Raw genomic sequence first — 22,913 nt, 5'->3', positions numbered from 1 at the left:
GGCCTCCCACGCTGAGGGCACAGAGAAAGCAGGGCTTCCGATGAGGTGCAGATCGGGGAGGAACACAAAAGAGAGCCCAGCCCAAATCCAGGGGTGAGTCCTTCCTAAGGAGCGGGCACTGGCTCCTGTCCGAGACTATGCTCAGAGCCACTGGAGTGAGTCCATCTGTCACACACCGAAAAACGGGTGGGGAGGCTGGTTTTCCTCCACTTAGCTCAGCTCCAAACGCTGTCATTTTCTAGTCCATACGGTCAGTCTAAGCTTCCCTGGTCCCCTGGCCTTCTCCAGGTGTGGCAGAAGGCCATGGACCTGCCAACTCTAATTCCATATTCATTTTTTCACCTGACAGGTGTTTGGTTCCCCTGCTGTGTCGGGCACGGCACGTGGTACGACAGGAGAAATGTGAGATCAAATGTCAGGTGGCGGGTAGCTCGAGTTTCCATTCATTGGGAGCACCAGGCTTAGAAGGGAGTCCAGGAAACAAATAATTACAGTGCAGCAGGTTCGAGCTCTGTTGTACGGAACATTGTTTCATAAGCTCATTTTATGTTAAAATAATGGTTCTCAGAACACCAGAAGACGTGTTATCTAATTATTTCTAACAAGCCTGCTGAGGGCCTGCCTGAATCACTGCGGGCTCCTAATGGCCTTCGTGGTTCCAGTCTTGTCCGATTCCCAGCCAGCTGGACCTGCCTTTCCACACCAGAAGTCAGTGCTAGCGTTTGCACTTTGTATTAGAGGGTGCTAAGATTCTGGGACTTGTTCCATGCCCCGGCCTACCAATTACTTCATGGCTGAGCTGGGATTCTAACTCTGTCCTTCTGATTTTAAAATCTTTTTTGTTAACCATGAGAGCTTCTCTTTTCCTAGGCTGACTTTTTTCAAGTTTTTATCAGGCTTTATTTTTATGAGTTATGGTATTGCTCAGGAATGTGTTCGGCTGCAAAATGGAGAAAACTATTAGTGATGACTTAGGAAATAGGTGCTTATTTGTTGTGTCTAAAACAAAGACGGAGACCTGGAGGACACAGCTCAGTGGTAATGTACATGCAGGCTCTGAGGGTCAATCCCCAGTATACCCTCCCCCGACAACCCAAATAATATAAAATGTGCAAGCCATCACAGTACACCTGTCACATACCAGGGTGTTCTAGTGCTCTGATAGCAGCAAACAGGACCCATTCCTGCTTGTGCAGTTTGCCCCTTAGAGCAGAGAATCAACAAACTTTGTTGGAAAAGGCCCAGTAATCTCTCAGGCCCTCAGATCTCTGTTGTAACTGTTTAAATCTATTGTTTAGACCCACAGCAGCCATAGACAATGTGTAAGAGAATGGGCATGGATTTGTCCCATTAAAACTTTATTTATAGCCAGGCGTGATGGAACATGCCTATAATCCTAGCACCCTAGGAAGCCAAGGCAGGAGGATTACAAGTTCAAGTCCAACCTGGGCAACTTAGTGACTTACGGAAACCCTGTCTCAAAAGTAAAAGGTTTTCTTTTTTTCAAGTCCAACCTGGGCAATTTAGTGACTTATGGAGACCCTGTCTCAAAAGTAAAAGGTTTTCTTTTTTTCCTTTTCCCTTTTTCTTGGTTGTCTTGAGACAGGGTCTCACCACATAGTTCATGTTGGCCTTAAACTCACTGTGTAGGCCAGGCTGTCCTCAAGCTCATGATGATCGTCCTGTCTCAGCCTCCCACATGCTGGGGTTACAGGCATGTGGCCCTGTGCCTGGCTCAAAAATAAAATTTAAAAAGGTTTGGGGGTGTAGTTTAGTGTAAAGGCTATGGGTTTAGTAAGTCAGTACTGGGGGAAAAAAAGAACAGACCTGATTTATAAGGTAGAAGCTGTGGTTTGCCAACACTTTCTCTAGAGTATAACTATGCCAGGCACCATATTAGATTTACACTAAGTATTTCATTATTTCCTGCTCGATCCCCTGTTTTGATGAGGAAGCCCAGCCTTAAAGGACATTAAGTGGTCTTTACAAAGGCACCCAATCAGGTAACAGTGGAGCGAGCATTCAAGTTCTGTGTATGTTCACAGTCAGCATTCTGACCATGTCTTTGTATTTTACAGCTGTCAGTTACAGAGCTCCTGCCTGAGAGATAATCCCATTCTGAATGAACTGATGATCTGTGATAACAGGGTGGCTAGAGGCCAGATAACTGGGGTGCCGGCTGTGGCCTGGTTCTGGAACTTGGGTGCAGTCCAGTTCAGAAACAGTTAACACGAGATTTACGATCTTTTTTTCTCTTCCTTTTTCTGTCTTTTTTCCCCGAGTACTGGGAGTTGAGCCCAGAGTCTTTGCACTGACCTACATCCCCAACATCCCCACCCCCTTTTTTATTTATTTATGTATGTATGTATGTATTTATTGAGACAAGGTCTTGTTAAATCACTAGGCTGCCCGGGCTGAGCTCAAACTTGTGATCCTCCTGCCTCAGCCTCCCAGAGTACTGGGATTACGGGTGAGCACTGCCGTACTAGGCCACTATTAAGTGTGCACTTGGTGGTCTTAACTGAGTGAGTGTTGCTCTGTAGCACGTCTCCAGAACGTTTTCGTCTTGCAGACCTGAAACTCTTTTCCCTCTGAACAACAACCCGCTGTGCCCATCTGGCTCTTCCTAAGAATTTGGCCGCTTCAGATGCTCCTGTAACCAGAGCCTTGCACTGTTGGTCTTTTTGTGATCGGCTTATTTCGCTTGGGATCTTCTTCTAATGCCAAGTCGCATCTCCGCTGTGTTCAAGCGCCGCATCCTGTGTTCCTGCCCTGCCTGTCCTTCGATGAGCACCTGGGCTGCTTCCACTGTGAGCGGCAGCACCAGGGACACAGGCGCATGGCCACCGTGGTGTCTGACACTGGGATGGGGACCAGCCCTCCGCCGGGTCCCGCTGGGGAGGCTGCGGCACACCTGCCCAACACGGGGCTGCCACAGCATGTTTGGCCCTTGCCCTGTGCGTGATACGCAGGAAACCGGTCCCCCAACGTCCCTGGCAGGCCAGGCTGGGGATCTTCACCCCTAGGTGCGAAGTTATTGGATCCAGCTAATTCGAATTCCTGCTCAGCGTGCTGACCTTCTTCTTGTCCTTTCTAGTCACATAAATATGCAAGCCAGAGCTCGCTTTGCTTTGCTTTCTCTTTTCTTTCTCTCCTTCTTTCCAGGGCCGGGTTTGGCGCAGGCCAGGTAAGCCCCCTAATTACTGGGCGACGTTCACAGCCCAGAGCCTTTTTCTTCGTAAAGGCCTGGGAAAGCTGATTGAGAAAATGACTGCTTTCCATAGTCTCAGATGGGTTTCTCAAGGTTACAAATAAGTGAATGCTAATTATTAAATAATCAATCATGCACTACCCTTAATTAGATGTGTCCTGTGGCTTCCCAATTAATAGAGGCCGTTGCTGTGTTTACGGCGAGTTTGGCCTGTTGTCCTTGGGTCCAGGCAGCCGTGCCTAAAGGATTACTCCACAGACCAGAGAAGTCTTTTAATCAGCTTTAAAAAAAAAAAATAAACAGGCATCAAGAGCATGGAGTTAATCTGCCAGCCAACTGGAGCGTCACCTGAAGGCTCTTAAAAGGCCAGAAAGGTGCCAGGTCGCGGTGGAAGGGTTCAGGGAGCTGCGCTGGACACAGAAGCCCCAGGTTGTGGTCTCATGGAAGAGAGGCCCAGTGGAGCCTGACTGAAGTCTGGTGAAGGGGAAAGGCCTCACTACGCCCACCTCTGCCCTCGCAAGACAGTACTAGCTCTGAAGGGTGTGTAAGCAAATGAGCTCAGCTGTGTTCCAATGTAATGTCTTGGATGGCCCTGAAAACTGGAGTTTCATGTGGTTTTCATGTGTCATGAAATGTGATTCTTCTTTTGGTTTTTTTCAACCACTTAAAAGTGTAAAAGCCAGCCCGTAATCCCAACACTTGGGAGGCTGAGGCAGGAGGATCACTGTGAGTTTGAGGCCAGCCTTTACTAGATAACAAGACCCTATCGCAAAAAAACAAAAGTGTCTAATAACTCTCTAGGGCACTTGCCGCCTCTCCTCAGATGCCCCGGTCTCCAGCGGTCACATGGACCTTCACGGCCTCGAGAGCTCTGTGAGTCACGTTCTCCTCAGCAGCCTGCACAGGAGACAGGCCCGCTCCACGCCATGGCCTCTGAATCTCTGTTCAAGCATTCCACTCTCCTGTGGCAACTGGGTAGATTCCCAGCTTCCTTGACTTCGTGCTTTATCCGAAGAGCAGGAGTCAAGACTGCCTGTTCTACAAGGTTGTCTTGAGCATTAACTCAGATGCTTCGAGATCATGAGCCCAGCAGGGCCCTTGGGCCATCGTGGACTCTCACACCTCCTGTTCCATTCTCCAGCCTAACCGGAAGGCCACCAGCTCTCAACTGAAGCGCTGTGCCTGAGTCGCTGATGACACAGTTGTGCTTGCGCATACATAATTGTGGTAAAGCTCGGGAGGAAGGGTGGCTTTCTGTCACTCGTTTGCGTCTGCTCTGTGTTTGGAAGGGTTTTGCCCCTGGCAGGCATGCCCTTGAGGGGCACAAGGTCGTGGAAATGCAGCTATTTGGCATGACAGGTGTCCCTGGCCAGTCCCCTTTTATTTATGCACCATCACAGCCTGTGACCTCCTTCTTGAACAGCTCTTTCACCACAGGGCAGCACCATGTGACAGTGGCTGTGTTGGTGGGACAGGTCCCAGAGAGGCACAACTCTCCTCAGTCAAGTATGACACCCTTAACAATTTGTTAAGAGAGTAGATCTCAGGTTAATTCTTCTTAGTACATTTTTTAAAATCCAATGAGGTGGCCACAATACCCGAGGGACATCCTTTGAAATGGATTTTTCCAAGGTCGTGGGAATTAAACAAACGATCTTTTAAAGCAGGTAAAACTGAGTGGCTGCAGTTGCACCAGTGCTGCGCCTGAAATCTGTGGTTGAGCCCTTCCTGGAAAGGGGAGACCCCACGGCTCAAGGTTCCCTCCAGGTGACAGCCGTGTAACAGGAGTCTGGTTTTCCTCTAAAACTTTCCTTTTCGGGCACACAAAATCCTGCCTTGGGATAACCGGTACCACACTTGATTTTGCACTTTGGTTTACCAGTCCATCTTTACTTTTTTTATTTAAAGCTTTCCTTGTAAATAAAAACACATCCTGCAGTTCTTAGTCCATGTTTTATCCACAGATTTTCTTAATGTACTGGTGTTGCACACCTCTCGGTCATAATGCATACTTGCTTTCTGTGGGTATGGAGCTCCTGGTATAAACAAACCTCCTGCCCTAGTAGTTGTGCAAAGTGTATCTTGCACATCCAACTACATGCAGTACCTGGTACTTGATAAAGATAAACAATTTAGCTACTGGTTTATGTATTTGCTGCACAGTATTTAGTCATTACTTCAGAGTGAACTTCTATCTTGTAGACCAACAAGTTTACTACAAAACAGTATGCATTTTACACTGGCAGCAGCCACATGCATCTCACGTTTCCCGTGTCTCTTGCTTGCATCGTGTGTTCACATGGAGTGATTGACCTGGACCACGTAGTTCAAGTACATGCCAATGTTTGCCTAACCTCTCACGGCTGTGCATTCTGCAGGGCTGGATCATGTATTCTGTATACATATGTCAATTAGATCAAATTGGTTGACAATGTTGTTCAAATCTTCTCTATCCTGAGTTTCTGGTACTAGCTCTGTCAGTTACTGAGAATAGATATTAAAATCCGCTGTCATCCTTATCTGTATTCCTTTGTGCATAAAACATCTTTATTCTCTGGCTGCTTTGAAGAGTTTCTCTTGATGACTATTATGAGCAATCTGAGTGTGACATGCATCTGAGATGTTTCTTATGCTTGTGGCTTGCTGAGCTCCCCGGGTCTTTGGGTTTATAGTTTTAATCAAATTTGGAAAAATATTAGCTATTATTTCTTCTAATACTTTTTCCCTCCTTTCCTCATCTCCTCCTTTGGGAAGCTCCAGCTACAGAGTAGGGTTCTGTCTGGTGCTTAAAGTTGTTCTAGAGTTGTCTGATGATGTTTCATTTTGAAGTGTTCCTCTTGCTAGGACTTCAAGTTTGTTTTCCTCTGCAATGTCTGACCCGCTATTGATCTCATCCTTTAGCTCATGTAATGTAGTTTTCACTCTAGAAATTTAGTTCGGGTCTTTCTTACAGCTTCTGTATCTCAAATGAAATGCAGTGATAGTGCTTATGTTGATGTCCTTCTTGTCTGATTGTGTCATCTTTGTGAGTCCTGGATTAGTTTTGACGTTTTCATTCTGTGGTGTTGTTTGTTTTTTGGTCTCTTTATGGGTCATATTGTCCTGCTTCTTATATCTGGTAATTTTTTTATTGGATGCTAGATATTGTGAGCTTTACCTCATTGGATGCTGGCTTCTTTTGTATTCCAACAAATTTTATTGAATCTGCTGTGGGATGCAGTTATTTAGAAACAATTTTTTAAAATATATATTTAAGTTTTAAGACTTGTTAGGTAGAGCACTGTGACTACTCCTGCCTACTAAACAGGACTCTTGAGTACCTTGCCAAGGCTCGGTGAGTCTCAGGTTTTTCCTGTGTAGATGGCATTCTGGGCTCCCAGGAGCCCCCGCATTGTTACTTCATGTACTTTCCTCTGGGTTTTCCAACCTGTCTTTCACACACACGAGGGCAGAGCTGTCCTCACTCCTCCTCCTGGGCACCAGCCTGCTTTCTGTCCTATGGGTTCTCAGCTCATTGACTCATGGAGTTTACGAGGTTCTACCTGGGTTTCTCTTCCCTACATCACAGCCTGGAAACCGTTCCAGAGAGTGGACAGGGGCCGTGGTAGAAATTGTGTTTTATTTTTCACTGTTTCTCATTGCTCAGGGTCTGCTGTGCTGTTGTTTTCTTCTTCTCCTTTTTTTTTTTTAACTGTTTCATATAGAAAACAGTCCCTATCACTCCAGTTTGACCAGAAGTAGAAATCTATAAAAAGTAACAGATTTTTGAAAAGCCACATGAAACATTTTAAAAATATAACCAAACATAAAATTAATAAAATGAATTTGAGCATATTACTGCAAATAAAAATTTCCAAGTCAGGTCATTTCTTCTAAGGCCCAGCCTGAAGAAATACTAGATTGTTGAATGAATTCTAGAGCCTGTATGATTTTTCTGTAACAAATACTTTATATGGCTACTGTGTGTGTTACAGTTGACTTTGGCATTTTTGGGTTACATGCAGTTCTGATTTTTAAACCAGAGTTTTAAACAAGAAGGGAGCTTTTAAAAATTATTTTTTACTAGCACATGTTTGCAGTACGTAACAGTTTCATTCCTCATGGGAGGAGGTGTTACGTGCACATGACACAGCTTCATTCTTTTTTCATCCTCTTCTCCCCTCCTTCCATCTCTTGGTCTCCTTCCCATTTGCAAAAGATCTGTGTCTCTACTTCCTGTTCTTTTAGTTTGCTCTTTATGTATATTTTTAGTTTCTCATATAAGAGAAACCATGTGATATTTAACCTGTGTGTCTGATTTATGTCACTTAACATTATGGTCTCGAGATGGATCCATTTTCCTACAAATGACTTTATCCTTCTTTATGGCAGAGTAGTGCTCCGTTGTGTGTAAATACGTTTCCTTTATCCACTCCTCTGCTGATGGATACATGGGCTGCTTCCAAGGTTTAGTTATTGTGAACTGTGCTGCTGTACATGTGGGTATGTATGGATTGCTGTAACATAACATCTGTGCCTTTTCAGGAAGATGCCAGCTTTTTACAAAAATAAGAAAAAGTTTTTAATTCTAAGTAAGGGTGCTAAATAAGAAGAGGAGAGCTAAGCTTTTGTTGGGTCCTTTAGCTTCGAGGGAAGGATATTATGTTACAGAAAAGGCAAAGGTTTGGGGTGAACTGACTTGAAGTCAAATTCCAGCTGCATGACCTTGGACCACTAAAATACACTCCGTGCATTTGCCTTACATCACATGCAGCTGTTGTGTTGTTGTGCGTATTATATGAGGACGTGTAAAGTGCCTATTCAGTGCTTGGCTCAAGACAGGTGCTCAGGAAATGTTAGTCCCCTTCCTGCCTCCTGCCTGAGATCCAGGAGCCAACTCTTTTAAAAAGACCCTTTGCAAAATACTTCACATGTTCCTGTTGCCTGCAGAGTCCACCTAAAGTATCATCCAGGAGAATAATAGAGGAGAAAAGATGTCTAGAGAGAACAGCTTTGGTGACAGTGATTTATCTCACCTTGCCTGTGATACATTGGCATGAAAGCATTTTTTTGTGTCTCAAAGTATTCAGTACAGAGCACACCACTGGAAAGGGAAATATAACATTACAGATGGTGCAGGCAGGATCGGAGCCTGAGTGTGGGTGAGCTGGGGGAGATGGGCCAGAAGGCAAATTTGAAACTAAATCAAAGAATGTGGCTGCTCTGGGCTGAATTGTGTGCACCCCAAAACTCATATATTGAAGCCCTAGTGCCCACTACCTTCAAATGTGAGTACATTAGGAGACTATCTTAGTTACTTTTCTCTTGTTGCTGAGACAAAAATACTTGACATCCAGAATTAAGGAAGGAAAGGTTTATTTAGCTCACAGTTTGTGAAGGTTTCAGACCATAATCAGCTGGTTCCAAGGCAGGGTGGCATATGGCAGAGGGTAACAGTTCATGGTGGTGGAAAACAATAAAAGCAACAAGAGCAAAAGGGGTAGGGGCAAGCCTCTTTTGCTTCCTTATATTGTATGCCAGCTATCCTCCCATGCCCACACCATCTCCATGCCCTTCTCTTGCACAGGCACAGATGTATACAAAGGACCCTGGCTCCCTGCTGACTCACATAGTTAACCTTCCAAACTTCTCAAGTTGACACATGAACAACATCCTAGAGCCGAAAGGACAGGTCCTTTGCACCCCAGGATGTAGAACTGCTGAGTCACTTAGTTAAGCTTCTAGACTCCTTAAGTTGACACAGTTTATCAACCACTGCAATCCCCTCCACTGTTAACTTGTCAACCAGAGACATTTCTTTAAACCAGTTTCCATGGGGCTGGGGATTTAGCTCAGTGGCACAGTGCCTGCCTGGCAAGCTCAAGGTCGTGAGTTTGATTCCCGGTACTGGAAAAAAAAAAAAGTTTCCAGCTACTAAGACATTATTATTATCATTTCACACCTTGAACATTATAACACAGGTTTAACAATCCTCCTTAAGAACCAATGTTAAGTCTATCAACATTATATTACATTAGAACCATAACATTTCACCCTTGGCCCCCCAAAGACTCCTGCACATCCCTTTATGCAAAAGGCATTTAGTCCATCTGCAAGAGTTGCCAAAGTCCTAACAGATGCAGCATTGCTGAAAAGTCCAAGTACCAAGTCTCCTCCAAGATATAAAGCAAACTTAGTTGCAAACCCTTGTACAAGTGAAAAGTTAAAACTTCCAACATTCAATGGCAAAAGATAAACATTACCATTTCAAAAGGGACAAACAGAGGGATACAAAGCACTGGGACCAAAGTAAGTCCAAAATTCAGCAGGGCTAACATTAAGTCTTGTAGTTCCATGTAGAACATCTGAAGCAATCCGTAGCACATTGTGAGCTCCAAAGGCCTTACATGACTCCACCCCTATGGCACTTCTGGTGGTTATGGCACCCACAGCTTTTCTCTTAGGCCTGCTTTGCTCCCTCCTTGCAACTTTCCGTAGATGATCCACATGCCTGGCTTTTCTAACCTCCTGAGGTCTCCACTGCACCTTTTGCTTTGCAGTCACAGCTTCACATACTGCCCTCTCAGGGGCATACTGTCTGGCCTCAAACTCTTGCATTCTGCATGTGCCTAAACCTAAAACGTGGATGCTACCACCTGGAGCAGTAGCCAGGCTTTCATCTCTCTTGGTTGTAGGAGTGTAGTGCCTGGAGCACTGAGCACTCTGAACCTGATTCTGAGGAACAAATTCCCTATGCCGTTGCCATTCTGGAACATGGCACTCTGCAGCTTTCTCCTCAAAGCAAAGTCTTTCACTTCTGCAGGTTTGAGGCTGCAAAGGGTGGAGACTTGCTGCTCCTAGTGATGTCCTTAGGCCATCTTTTCTATTCTCTTGTTCCTCCTCAGCAATCAAGATCTCCGCAGCTCTATCTTTGCAGTCCACAACTTTACTGGAGTTTTCTTTCTGGCCAGACTCACAGTGTTTTAAATGATCCTGCTTGGTTCTTTGCTTTTGATTCTCAACATAAATCTGGCTAAAAGCCCTCAACAATAGCCATTTTACCACCTCAACATTTGACTTCCTTGAAATTTCTTCTGCCAGATTAATTAGTCCACTGCCCTTAATCTCAGTCTCAGGCAAAGGCTCTGGACACAAGCAAAATGCAGATGAACTTTCTTTCAAGCCACAACATACATCGTCTAGACTGCAAAGACCAATTTAGCCTTCTTCCCAGCAGAAACCTCCTGAACCTGGTCTTAACCAGCAGGATTTCTATCAGCCTTTTGGTCTTTTGAGCTCTGACAAAATTCTCCCAAACAGAACAGCTGAAGGCATTCTAGCACTTCTTTTTCAGATGAAATCTCCAAACCTTTCCAAACAGTTCATACAAGCCATTTCCAAAGGCTCTTCAACCACATGGTCAAGTATAGTCACAGCAACAACCCCACTCCTGGTACCGAATTCTGTCTTGGTTACTTTTCTGTTGCTGCTGAGGCAAAATACCCATTGTCCAAAATTAAGGAAGGAAAGGTTTATTTAGCTCACAGTTTGTGGAGGTTTCAGTTTGTAATCAGCTGGCTCTAAGGCAGGGTGGCAGGGCACAGGGGCAACACTTCAGGGTGGCACAAGACAAAGAGCAAAAAGGGAGGAGAGGCAGCAAACAGCCTCTTTCCCTCCCTTACATTATATGCAAACTACCTACCCCAGGGCAGGTGCAGCACTCACACCCATAATCCCAGCATTGCACCACTGATCAATCATAAACTCTAGAAGCTTGCCCCATGATTGTATGAGACTTGGGGGCACAACTAAACACAAACTGTAACAGAGACAGAGTCCTTCAAATGGTGATTAAATTCACATGAGGCCATTCAGGTGGCCCTAACCCAGCATGACTAGTGTCTGTGCTGCACATAGAGACCCCAGGGATGTGCACAGGACAGGACAGGTCATGTGAGGACACTGAGGTTGCAGCCATCACAGCCATGGAGAGAGGCCTGGTGGGGAGGCCACCGACACCATGGGCCTCTGGAGCTGGGAAGAAATAAATGTCTGTTGTGTGAGTCCTCTGGGCGCTGACAATTTGTTAGGGCAGCCTGGGCAAATGAAGGCAGTCAGCCCGCAGGTCTCAGCATGTGAAATCATGCACTGGTCAGCGTGATCAGCCTTGCAGCAGCCTCTGTTTCCCTTCTGTCTTTCCTTGCTCACCCATTCGCTGTGACTAAGTGCTCCATGGCGAGTCTTCTTCTTCAACTCTGCAGGTGCCAGTCTGCTGGGGCATAGTGAGGTTCACCCAGCCCGGGGTCCTCGCCACCCCAGGCAGCTTCAGCCATGGGGCAGTTGACATCTTGTAGCATGATTGCTGCACAGCTCTGCCGCCACCGGGTGGATGAGCTCAGGCTGATCTTATGTTCCCAGACCTGCATGGTAGAAAACCACATGCTCACTTGGCTCGAGCTGGTGCTTGTATTTGATGCTTTCCACAGAAATGCCAAAAACAGAGTAGGGATGTTTAAAAACAATCCATAAAATTGGCAAATTCATCGCCAAAACACCAGGGATCTGTCCTGTAGGAGTTTAGGCAAGTTTCTGGTGGCAGTGAAGTATCACAGGGACAGTCCCCAGAGCCAGCTGTGGAGGCGGAAAGAGCAGGGAGTCGCAGCTTTGGGCGGGCTCTTGGCAGCTGGAGAATCCCCCGAGTCTCCACTTCACTGTCTCCCACTCACTACAAGGACTTCAGACCTTCACTGCTCTCTCCAGGGCTGACCTTCCAGGGAAGCAGAGGGCGCCGCAGAGGGCGCTACAGAGGGTCCATCTGCCATCAGCCTGTCAGCCCAGTCACAACAGAAGAACTGTTGTTTCTGTCCTCAGGCCTGGGCTTTATTTCTACATCCCCGGGTCCCTCTTGTCTCTCTTGCTCAGATTCCTTCTACGCACCCAGGTCAGTCTGACTAAAAACAAGCAAATGGACAAAGCTCACATTTGACTCCTCAGCCCCTCTCCCTCCATTCTGTTGCCTTTTGCATCAGGGAGACGCTTCTCAGTAAAGCCAGGCACCCACTTCGCCACCACTGGACCCCCAGACCCACCACTGAGTAATGGCAGATGTACAGCTCACGTATTCTTTCTTTCAGGAAATCTTTCTTCCCCTGGCTTCCAGGACATGGTTCTCTCCTCATTTTTTTTTTTCAGTCCTCGTCTGCTCCCCCTTGGCTGACTGCTGCTTGGTGGGATATGGTCTGAAGATTTTTGTCTCTACTAAATTCGTATATTGAAATCCTAGCCCCCAGGATGATAGCCATAGGAGACAGGGCCTTGGGGTGGTGATTAGGCCCTGAGGGTGGAGCCCTGGTGAATGGGCCCAGTGCCCTTACGGAGGAGGCCAGAGGGAGCTCTCTTACCCCTGGAACCCTGGGAGGACACGGTGAAGCCCACTGTCTGTGAGCCAGGAAGCAGCCCTCACCAGACTTCTGGTTTGTAGCACCTTCATGTTGGACTTGCCAACCTCTAGAATGGAGCCATCAGTTTATGTTGTGTGTAAGCCCCGATCTGAAGAATTCTCTGCCAGCACCGCTCGTGAATGTCCTTCTATGCATGCCCTGCGGGCCGTTACACCTTCTGCAGAGTAGAGCTGCTACCAAAGTCTAAACGTGAGCTGTCCTGCCCGACTCCCGCTCCAGGCTCCAGGCAAAACGTACTCCACTGTTCCCACGCTGTCCCTTGCTGGAGGATGCACGGGCACCCTGAAAGCCAGCCTGGCCAGAACCTTCCAGCTTCACTCCTCCTCCAGGGTTCCCTGCCTCTGGGCACAGTGCAGCTTCCTTCTAGACGCTGTGGCAGAAATCTCAGGCCCTTCTAGGCCCTGTGCCCTCCTTCAGTCACCACACCCAGTGCACCAGTAAATTCTATTGGTTTTGCACCTCTTAAAATTTCCTTGACTGCATCCATTGTTCCTAACTCTGTTTCTGTCCTGCAGGGCCAACACATCATTCGATCTTGCTCCCTGTAGTAGGTTTTCACAATGCCCAACAAATTGTTCTAAAACTACAATCTAATCCTGTCAGCCCCATACGTAAACTTCTTCTCATTGCTCACGGAACAAGGACAACGCATCTTACCACAGCCAGGTGGGGTCTGGTCCCTTCCTGATCCCCCAGCCTCGCTCTGCAGTTGTGGTTGTTGTCTTCATCCCTTTTGCACGGCTGTAAGAGGGTGCCTGAGACTGGGGCATTGACAGTGAACAGAAGCATATCGGCTCAGAGTTGTGGAGGTGGAACGGCCAACATCAAGCTGCTGGCTCTGGCCCCTGCCCTCTTGTTGCACGATCATCATGTGGCGGGAGGTGAGGAGAAGGAAAGGAGAGACTGACTGTCTGCAGAAGGGGCCAGACTCGCCCTGTGGTAATGCGCCCCTGCTCTGATGGTGGCCTTAATAAGCTCTGCCCTCCAGCTTCCCTCCTCTCACAGGTCCCACCTGCTAATACTGTCACAGTGGGAGTCAACCTTGCACATGCGTTTGGACCGCTGTGATGGCCCTGGGGCCTCATTACTGCCCTGCTGGTCTGCACACGGGCTTCTTGCTTCCCTTCTTTTGGTCTCCGCACAGCGCCACTCCTCCCATGTGTACACTCTGTGTGTTCCGTGTCTGAAGAGGATTGGGTCCTGACATCTTAAAAAACATCGTGGCTGGGGACAGCTAGAGCTGGGCCATTCTCAGAGATAGCAAGGGCCACATTGAGCACATCTGAGAAATACACACAGACTGACCTATGCACAGCCAGACCTCCGGCCTGCCCACCCCAAGGTGCAAGAGGCCTCTGCCTAAATCTTCACAGAGCCAGGTGCAGGGACCTACGGACCAGCATGATACCTTAGAGCCTGTTGGAATTATTCAGACTAGCCGGTCCTAAACTGTCCCTACAAATCCCAGGAAAGGCATGGCCTTGGCGTTTCTGTGGCTCACGCCCCTTCTACCTCCTGACCTGACCACCCTGGTGCTTCCCAGTGGATCTGCATCGTATCCCACACCTCCTGTCCACGGACCTGTGAGGACGATGGCTCTGTCTCCCTGAGACTGCTCCCTTTCCTTTTGTGGCTGTACTCAAGTGACCATCACATGAGAGCACACTGAACATGTGAGGGCTAGTGGTCCCTACGCTGGACACTCAGGGACCCACCACTCTGGACTCTCCTCGCTTGCTTTTGTCTTGGTCCTTCTCTACTTTTGTTAGGAAGGTCTTTTGACACTGTCTTCTTCACTAGACTGTAAGCTCCGTGGAGCAGGGACCCCAATTACTTCACATCTTTGTGTTCCCCAGAGCTTAGCAGAGGACAAGGGGATTTTTTTGGAGGGGAGTATATTGAATAAGTAAGTTTGAAGAATAGAACCCAAGTTCCAACTTGAGACAGCTATTTTCTGAGTCTTGGTCTTTCTTAGTCTCAGGTAGAGATTCTTTCACACCCTTTCCACCTCTTAGGATTCTTACGAGGAAAGTAATGTATCTTACAACATTGCTTCCTGTTCTGAATGACTGCTCTTTCCCATTTGAAAGATAAGGTTTAGAAACCCAATATGAAGATGATTGACTAGTGTCATCTTTCCCTTGTAAAAGAGCAGTACGGGCTGGGGAACACAGAAATGAGGATTTTATTGTTACAGAGTCTTACTTACTTGAAAAGGTGATGGGGGAAAGTTAAACTGAATAAGGAGACATTTCATATTTTGAATTTTTTTGCTATGGGAATTGAGTGCTTGTTTAAGATAATTTGGATAATGAAGAAAGGCAGAAGAGAAGAGATCACGCAGCTTTAACCTCCCTAGCTTGTTTTTTCATATTCATAAATATTCATCAGGAGCATAATTCCTGCCTGGTGATGTGTCCTGCAGATGTGTGTTAGTTATTTAGGTTATTGTGAAAAGTTGCGGTCTGATAGAAATGTTAAGATTAGCATTCTTTGTGTATAACTCTGTGTGCGCGAATGCATCATTTATATGGCTGGATGGAAGAAGATGGATAGGAATACTTTCAGGCTTCAGATCATGATTCCTTAATAAGTCTAGAAAAGTTGGGGGCTGGGAATTTAGCTCAGCGGCAAAGCGCCTGCCTGGCAAGTGCAAGGTTGTGAGTTCAGTTCCCGGTACCGGAGAAAAACCAAAAAAACAAAAAAACAAACAAGAAAAAAAGGCTAGAAAAGTTGTACCAGGTCACACATCCATCAGTACAGTGAGACAGAGCCTGCTTCCTTGTGTACTGGCCACCTTTGGAGACTGTACAATATAAACACACGTGTATCTACACATCTGTACATGCATATTTAATAGGTGGAAATTGTTTTAATTTCACTTCTGATGCAGATTTTTTCCCAAACATCAACATTGTGCTCTTGGCCCTTCATATTTGCTCTTCGTGTGTGTATTACCTGTGGTTCTTTACATAGTTTTCCCCAGGGCTGCCCCTCTTATCCTACTGATTTATAAAACCTTCTTTATAGTAAGCACAATAACTTCATTTTTCTCACATGTACAAATATGAGCAGCACTGATAAACCCTTTTCAAATGACCAGAAGTTCAAGGGCACTTTTCTAAAAGAACATATATATGTGGTTAACTTCAGTACGGCTCATTTCTCTCTTACTTGAAAGTTTTTCAAACTGTGAGCAGGAAGCACACATGTGAAAAAGGGTATGGTCTTGGAGCTTGGGTGAACCTGATACTGTCCTAGCCCTGCCACTCTCTAGCTGAGGAACTTGGGACAAATTATGAAGCAAGTCTCAGGGCTCTCTCCTGGGTAATAGGTATTCCTCTGGCTTGCTTAGAGAGGTCAACAGCTTTCAGTAAATGTGGTTTAGACACGATTGGCCATATTTATTCCTTTTCTGTAGTCCTCAAATGTGCTGTCTGTGTATTTTTACTCAAACATGGTGTTTGTTTGCTTGTTTATTCTGTTTTGCTTTTGCAGCACTGGGGATTGAACCCAGGGCCTTCACACTGAGCTACAAAACTAGCCATTTAGGCCTTTTTTTTGAGACAGAGTCTCACTGAATATATATATTTTATTTCAGTAGTAAACGTGGGTATTTCACTCAACTAGTAGTCAAATATCCAGTCATTCATTAATATTTTCTAAAGGTGAATCTGATAAAAGTACAAATGAGTATAGAAAAATTCTTAGTTAATTGTTAACTTGATTTTCTTGTTTTTTGTTTTTGACAGTGCTGAGGATAGAACCTGGGACTTTATGCATACTAAGCAGTCACTCTGTCACTGAGCTGCATCAACTCATAGCTCTCAGCTGTATCTCTGAGCCCAGGATATATTTTAACTGTTAATCTTAAGTCTTAGTATCTTACTCACTTTCCTGTCACAGAGACCAATCCCCAACCCTCACAACTTCACTAAAGGAAGAGAGTTTATTTAGGCTCATAGCTCTGAGAGGATCAGTCCGGGTCAGCTAGTTCTGCGGTGGTGGGGTCTGGGCACAGGAAAGCTGCCTGTGTCACAGAATCCAGGAAGCAGAGAGAGAGAGGCCCTGGGAGGGAGATGCACCTTCCGGGTCACAGACCAGTGACTGCTCTTATGACCAGGCCCACCTCCTAACAGCACCCCATGGTCCCACCACCTCTCAAAAGCCAGGCCTCGAAACACAGGAGGCTTCTGGGAGACATTCTGGATCTAAACCACAACAATCAGCACATTAGGATCCATCCTATGAAAGTGGTAGACAGAGTAGGATATGACATTCTGAAGAAAAAAACAACAGCCAACCTCAAATACACCAAAGTGTTTTGATTCAGAATAGTTTCAAATACAGTGTAAAATGCCTGCGCTCTTTCATTAGGAAGTTTTGTCTCAATCTGTGCTCTTTTTCCCTGTAGGTGTGGCTGGATCTCTTAAAACCCATTGTGAAACAGATTCGAAGTAAGTATCCCCCTATGTTTAACGGCGGCGGTAAATTCAAAGCCAGACATGTTCATTGTGGAGACACCTTTTGTTGTAAAGCACCAGTGCACCCTGATTGCTTACCCTTATCCATCAACCCACATACTGCTCTATAAAAGTGTGTTTCTTTTACAGTTTTCATATATAGTAATTTGATTATGAAAACTTTGCTTGGAAAACCAACCATGCTTGCTTGGATTAACAATTTACAACTGTTATGAAGTCCCAGAGTAATGGCATTTATCCATTTGGGCCACTGTTCCTACCGTCACTTTTGAAGGGGAAGGGCGGAGCCATTTATCCGTAAAATTGATTTTAGGTTTTCTGTTCTCCCCTTTCACAGGCTGACAACCAGCAGGCAGTGTTGTTGGGGTCGGGGAGGGGCTCAAAAGTGTGCACGTGTCTCATTGCCTGTGCGCTTCTGATTGGTGGGGGGAGCTCCCCGGGGGGTCTGGCCTGCTTGTCCGCTGTGTGTCGGACAGAAGAGGATCCAGAGGGCCTGACAGAGGAAGAAAGGAGAGAACTCTTGCTTTTTCTCTTCCTTCTCCCCACCCTTAGCTCTGCCTCATCCTTCCTTCTTTCTGCTTTGGAGTCAAAGCTCGGTTCCCAAAGTCATCCCAGATCCTCACTTGCTGCGGCCAGGACCTACAGCAGTCTGGGTCCAAAGCCACAGGCCTGTAGTTGAGCTTGAAGCTCACAATGTCTGTGGGATCGTTTTTCTAAGAAACCCCACCGAGCCTCTGGCAGCAGTTTATGTGGCTGTCACAACGACGCAGCGCAGTGTCAGTATGGCCTCGTGCAGCTGAAATTGATGTTGGTCCTCTGTCATTTCAATTAAGCAATTATTGACGCTGAAAATGAAAGAGCTGTCATTTATTGGATGTTTACTGGGTGTCTCGGGGGAGCTGGCCCCTGCTGGCAGTGACTAAACACTAGTGCGGGTCACATTGCTGTGAGCAGCGCCAAGGCCTGGCGGGTGGAGGTGGCCCCGAGCCTACAGACTGCTGTCTGGCCCTGCAGTGATTCTTGCAGGGGCCGCTGCTCGCGGTGGGAGGTGTTTGTTCAGCAGGTTGTCAGGTGGGAACCGGAGCAGGGTGATACCTTTTTGTCTCCTCCATATGGTCTGACTGGCCTGGTGTGACAGAGCCGTCACTTTCCACTGAGTGCTGGCACCTTTATAGCCTCAGGGTCTGTGTGGACCTGAGTGACCTCTTTTCATTCCTTCTCGGGAATGGCTAAGAGGTGGCAGCACAGCCTCCATCTTCCTCACCTCACTGCTGTTACTTTGCGCTCTGGGCCAGACGTGCAGGGCTTCTGCTCATCTTCGGGTTCCTTGGGGAGAGCAGCTCGGCCTGTCTTGGCCTCAGCGTTCCTGCGCCTTGTCTTTTCTCCCAGTTTTGCGTATATGGCCAACACCTTCACCTTGTGATACATCGGGATTTTTTTCTATGTTTTTACTCACAAAAAATATGTAGTGGCTGTTTTGTGTCGCATCACAAACAGTGGAGGAAAAGGATTTTTCTTTTGTAATGAAAGCTAATGTTAAAATTTGTCTTTCATAGAGCTGTAGCTTGCTTACCTACCACGTGTGAGGCCCTGGGCTCAATCCCCAGCAAAGCCGATGAGGAGGAGGAGGAGGAGGAGGCAAACAATAATAGGATTTCATTATTGTACTTTATATTTCATGGAACATCATTCCATGCTATCCTTCCAAATGCAGAACCTGTAAGACTATTGTGGCTTACACACCAGCACACAAAAACCTGACTCATACCTCCGATTATTGTATTGCAATCTATTTGATGTTCTCTTTTAATTCTGAAAAGTTGCCCATCTTATTCTTCGTCTGTCCCCTCCCCACTCCAACAGCTGCTTCTTGACTTTGTCATAAGTCATTGGAAAGATGTCTGAGATACTCATTAAGGCTTTCGTTGGCTGTGACACAGGCAAGGCCTCACCTCATTTGTGTTTCCAGAGCTCAGGGGGCCCTGGGGCCCTAGAAACACGTTTGATGAGCACAGTGAAGTGTGTTCCTTACAAACAGCGAAACAGAATAAATGGTGTAGCTTGCTTATATTGTCATTACCTCCTTCTTAAATTATCCAAAGCCTGTATTTGGATAAAAGTTGCCAGTTACATACATTGCTAGAGACAAATGGCTTTGTTTAAAAAGTGAGTTTAGTTGAAGTCCCCAGAGAAAACATTTAATCATTCAGTGTAGCACGGTTGTCAGAGCTTTTCAAAGAGCAGATACCTGTTATCCCATGCTGTGAAAGTAGCAGCACTTGGCTGGTCATTCAGTGGCTTGGAGGGGGCAGACACTCTCTGGGGAGGTTGGAATGAGATGTGTTATTTGGCATATAATGTGCCTTAGAAAGGCTTTTTACTAATGGCATTTGAAACACTGATCAGTAAATGCTGTACTGAACTTTTGCTGTTGTTCTTCTTCCTTAGGGCCAAAGCATGTTGTTGTTAAGTTTGTGGTGAAATTCTTTCCACCTGACCACACACAGCTCCAAGAAGAACTCACAAGGTTAGTGGTTTGGAAACTGGGTGGTTTTTTTTTTTTTTTTTTTTGAGGTGGGGAGTGTTGCTGCAGTGTACAGAGGAAAAGAGAACATTCATCTTCTGAACTGATTAAACATTTTCACAATATTTATTGGACCAGCATCTGTTCTGTGCTCCGGTTTTACCCTCTTTTCTCTCTCTGCCTACAAAAATAAAGGCAAAGAAAGTTCCAGATCTCCCCTGTGCCAGGAGGTGGAGTCTGGTTTCTTTAAGAAAGTGATGTGAGATGTGAACTGCACTTGGAACCTGTTGATGTCATATTTTCCATCTTGTGTCAATCACACCCTGAGGTAGTTTTGGGAAAGAAGTCCCTTCTGTGAAACCCCGCTGTCAGTTCAAGGTTTATCTTTGCTGCTGGCACGGATGGGTGAATTTGACTGAAGTGTAGGTCAGGGTCTCGGACCGTGCAGCCAGGTGGAAGAAGCATGGTGTTGTTGGGTCGGGCTTGGCGTCAGCCGTCAGTCCTGCCACTTGCCAGCCGTGTGGCCAGCCAGCTACTTGTTTCCTCTGCGCCACTGTTAACTCACCTCTGACAGTGCAGAAGATAATGCATGCTCGGTTGGTTGTTTTGGGGATAAGCACATAGCATGGCTGGTATCCAGAAGGAACACTGTAAGTGGTGATCGTCACCACCATCATGGATGCCGCCACCACCACAGCCATTGTCACTATCATGACTGTCAGGATCATTCCCATGTCCCCTCACTGTTGTCCTCACAGCCAGTCCCCATTTTACAGTGTGAGACAGCACATAGGTGGGTTCCAGGCAAGAGCAGGGCAGGAACTCATGAGGACAAAGCTCCCTTTTGAGAGGACTTTTCTGGGTGAGCCAGTGTGACCGGCCAGATTCTTGTCATGTGTGCCTTTCACGCTGTGGCTCATGAAGACCAAGACCATCTGTCTGTCTCATCCTGCTCAGTACAGAGCATAAGATCTCAGGCAGCCGACCTTACTTCTCAAAGGGCTGAAAACATCCAGTCACCAGTGTTTATTAAGTATGCACCACGTGTCAGCAGTGATCTTGGCCTTGGGAAGGCAGTGGTGAAAAGATGTCTTGACTCTTGTGGAAACAGAAAATGACTAAGTAAGGAAAATATCAGGTCCCTGCAAGAGGTCTTGAGGTAACTGAAGTAGGATGAAGTGATAGAAATGACTGGGTGACAGTGTTAGGCGGCTGAGTAAGATGATAAAGACCTGTTAGGCATTTTCTGAGGAAGAGCTTTCCAGAGAGGAGTGGGCAGCACAATGCCCGTGCCAGGAACAAGCGCCATGCTTCTATTTGGGTCCTTTGGAGCGGCCCTGAGGCAGGAACGCTGTGGCGCTGTGCCGGGAGGGAGGCAGGAGAAAGGTACGTGAGTGTGAAAGACCAGGTGTCTTGAGGGTGCTGCAGGGGGTGGTGCAAATCTCAGGGAACCCAGCATGGAAGATTGGCAGCAAGCGGTCCAGGCCAAGACGTGGCAGTGAAGCAGGTGGTAGCTTGGAAGCAGATCAAGTGGTTGTGTTTGGGGTGTTTCACGGAGGAAAGACCCGTGCATCCTGGGGATGGTTTGGAGGTGGAGTCTGTGGAAAGCAGAGGGATCTCCCAGGCTTAGACCTGAGCGACAGGTGCTGTGGCTGGTGGTGGCGATGACTGCAGCAGGGGAAGGCTGCAGTGGAAGATTCGGAGGGACAGAGAGTCAGGGGTGGTTCTGGCCGGTTATGTTTGATAACCTATCCACCACCGCACGGCTTTCTCAAGAAGGTGATCGGGTACATACAGGAGCGGAGTTCCACGGAGACACTGCTGCTTCCTTTTCCGCCTGAGAGGCCATTGCTTGGCTGCCTCCACTCACCACCACCACCAGATCATAAAGGAGCTGAAGGCAGCCAGGGGTTGGCAGAAGCCGCCAGCCTTCTGGGAAATCCTTGCAGTTGGACAGCCCTTAGCTGCAGAGACCTTGGGCCTTCGAGCCGGGTCTCCACAGGGTCCGCTGTAGCAGTTTCCAGGACTGGCTTTCTGGTGTTGCAACATGCATTATCCTGAGCTCAGTGCCCTGACATAAATCAAGGCACGAGTCCAGCTGGTGGTCAGCTGGCGTTTTCCCCCTGCCCGTTAGCAGGCCTCTTCCCTGCTTGGAACGGTGTAGGCATGAAACCCTCCTCCCATGTTTCCACTGAGAATTCTACTTTGCAAATAATTTTGCACCTTTTTCATTTTTACAAAGCAGTTTTTCTACCATTCTGGTCTTACTCTGAAACTCCACACAGCTTTTTACCATGGACACCAGAGGTGCCTGGCCCTTGGCCAGCCCCTCTGTCAACACTGATAAGTTCCTAGTTACACAAGCATCGCCCAACAAGGCAGGTTTTGATTTTGGTTGTTTTCTTTTTCTGCCTCCTATGTGAATTGAAAATCTTTTCCAAGAAGAAAACTCATACGGCTCAACATTGAATAAAATCAATCTGAAATTTCTGCTGTATCCCTCAACCCCCCCACACACCTTGGCATGCAGTGTCACATGCAGGGATCCTCGAAGCACCACCGTGTGGAGGCTTCCACACTCAGATCCCTGCAGGAGCTGCGCCATCAGGACGAGCCCAGGGGCATTTCAGGCACTTTTCTCTGGTGGATGCAGAGGCTGGGGGAAGCTCCGTGTCATTGGTGGTTTGCAGGGGAGACGGAGCATCTGGTCTGCACATAGCAGACCTGTGCGATTCTAGCTTTACAGTTGGTTCTTTGGCTTCCAGGTGTAGCTTTCTACTTCCTGTTTATACAGCTAGAGATTAAATTGCACCTCACTCTTCAATAGAAAGCCAAATTCCTTTCTAGTTATTAAACTACACATTCAGTGGACTCTGTTATATCAACAGCAGCACCCAGGCTTCTAGGAGAAACGTCCCAACCCAGGTGCAGGGTGAAAACAGCACGCAGGGGTTGCCGCACTGCAGAGCTCAGTCAATTTCCCTGTGCCTATACAAGACAGTTAAACCTCAGCTCCTCCCCGGCCTGGGGCATCCCGTTCCTTCCCATTTGGGTTCTTGTGCTAGGTAGCCCATACTGCTGGATTTGCTGCCCTGGGAATGCCAGCTGACATTCCCCTAGACTGTCAAGGAATGACTTCATTTAATGAGAAAAGAAAAGAGATTAAGGCCTCCCAAATGAGTTAAATTAAAATAGATGTGTTGTAAATAAGGCGCAGGGTGGGTGTGTTGTGTAACTTGCTGTCTCCGTTAAGT

The 22,913-nt window shown here is 46.9% G+C and overlaps 1 protein-coding gene across 4 annotated transcripts in view; it reads left to right on the top strand.

Annotated features, from left to right (window-relative positions):
- The window catches only part of Farp1 (FERM, RhoGEF (ARHGEF) and pleckstrin domain protein 1 (chondrocyte-derived)), a 266,618-nt gene that overhangs the window by 177,638 nt on the left and 66,067 nt on the right, over positions 1-22,913 (top strand). For all 4 annotated transcript variants that reach the window (XM_005374079.2, XM_005374081.2, XM_005374078.2 and 1 more), the window contains exons 4-5: positions 17,066-17,108; positions 19,584-19,662. In XM_005374079.2, the coding sequence (XP_005374136.1) occupies positions 17,066-17,108; positions 19,584-19,662 (122 nt within the window). The remainder of the gene's footprint in view (positions 1-17,065; positions 17,109-19,583; positions 19,663-22,913) is intronic.

The sequence above is a fragment of the Chinchilla lanigera genome, unplaced genomic scaffold, assembly GCF_000276665.1.
Source record: "Chinchilla lanigera isolate Chin_1 unplaced genomic scaffold, ChiLan1.0 scaffold00003, whole genome shotgun sequence".
Classification (NCBI taxonomy): Eukaryota; Metazoa; Chordata; class Mammalia; order Rodentia; family Chinchillidae; genus Chinchilla; species Chinchilla lanigera.
The sequence above is the reverse complement of the archived record's forward strand: the minus strand, read 5'-3'. Positions and strand labels throughout refer to the sequence as shown.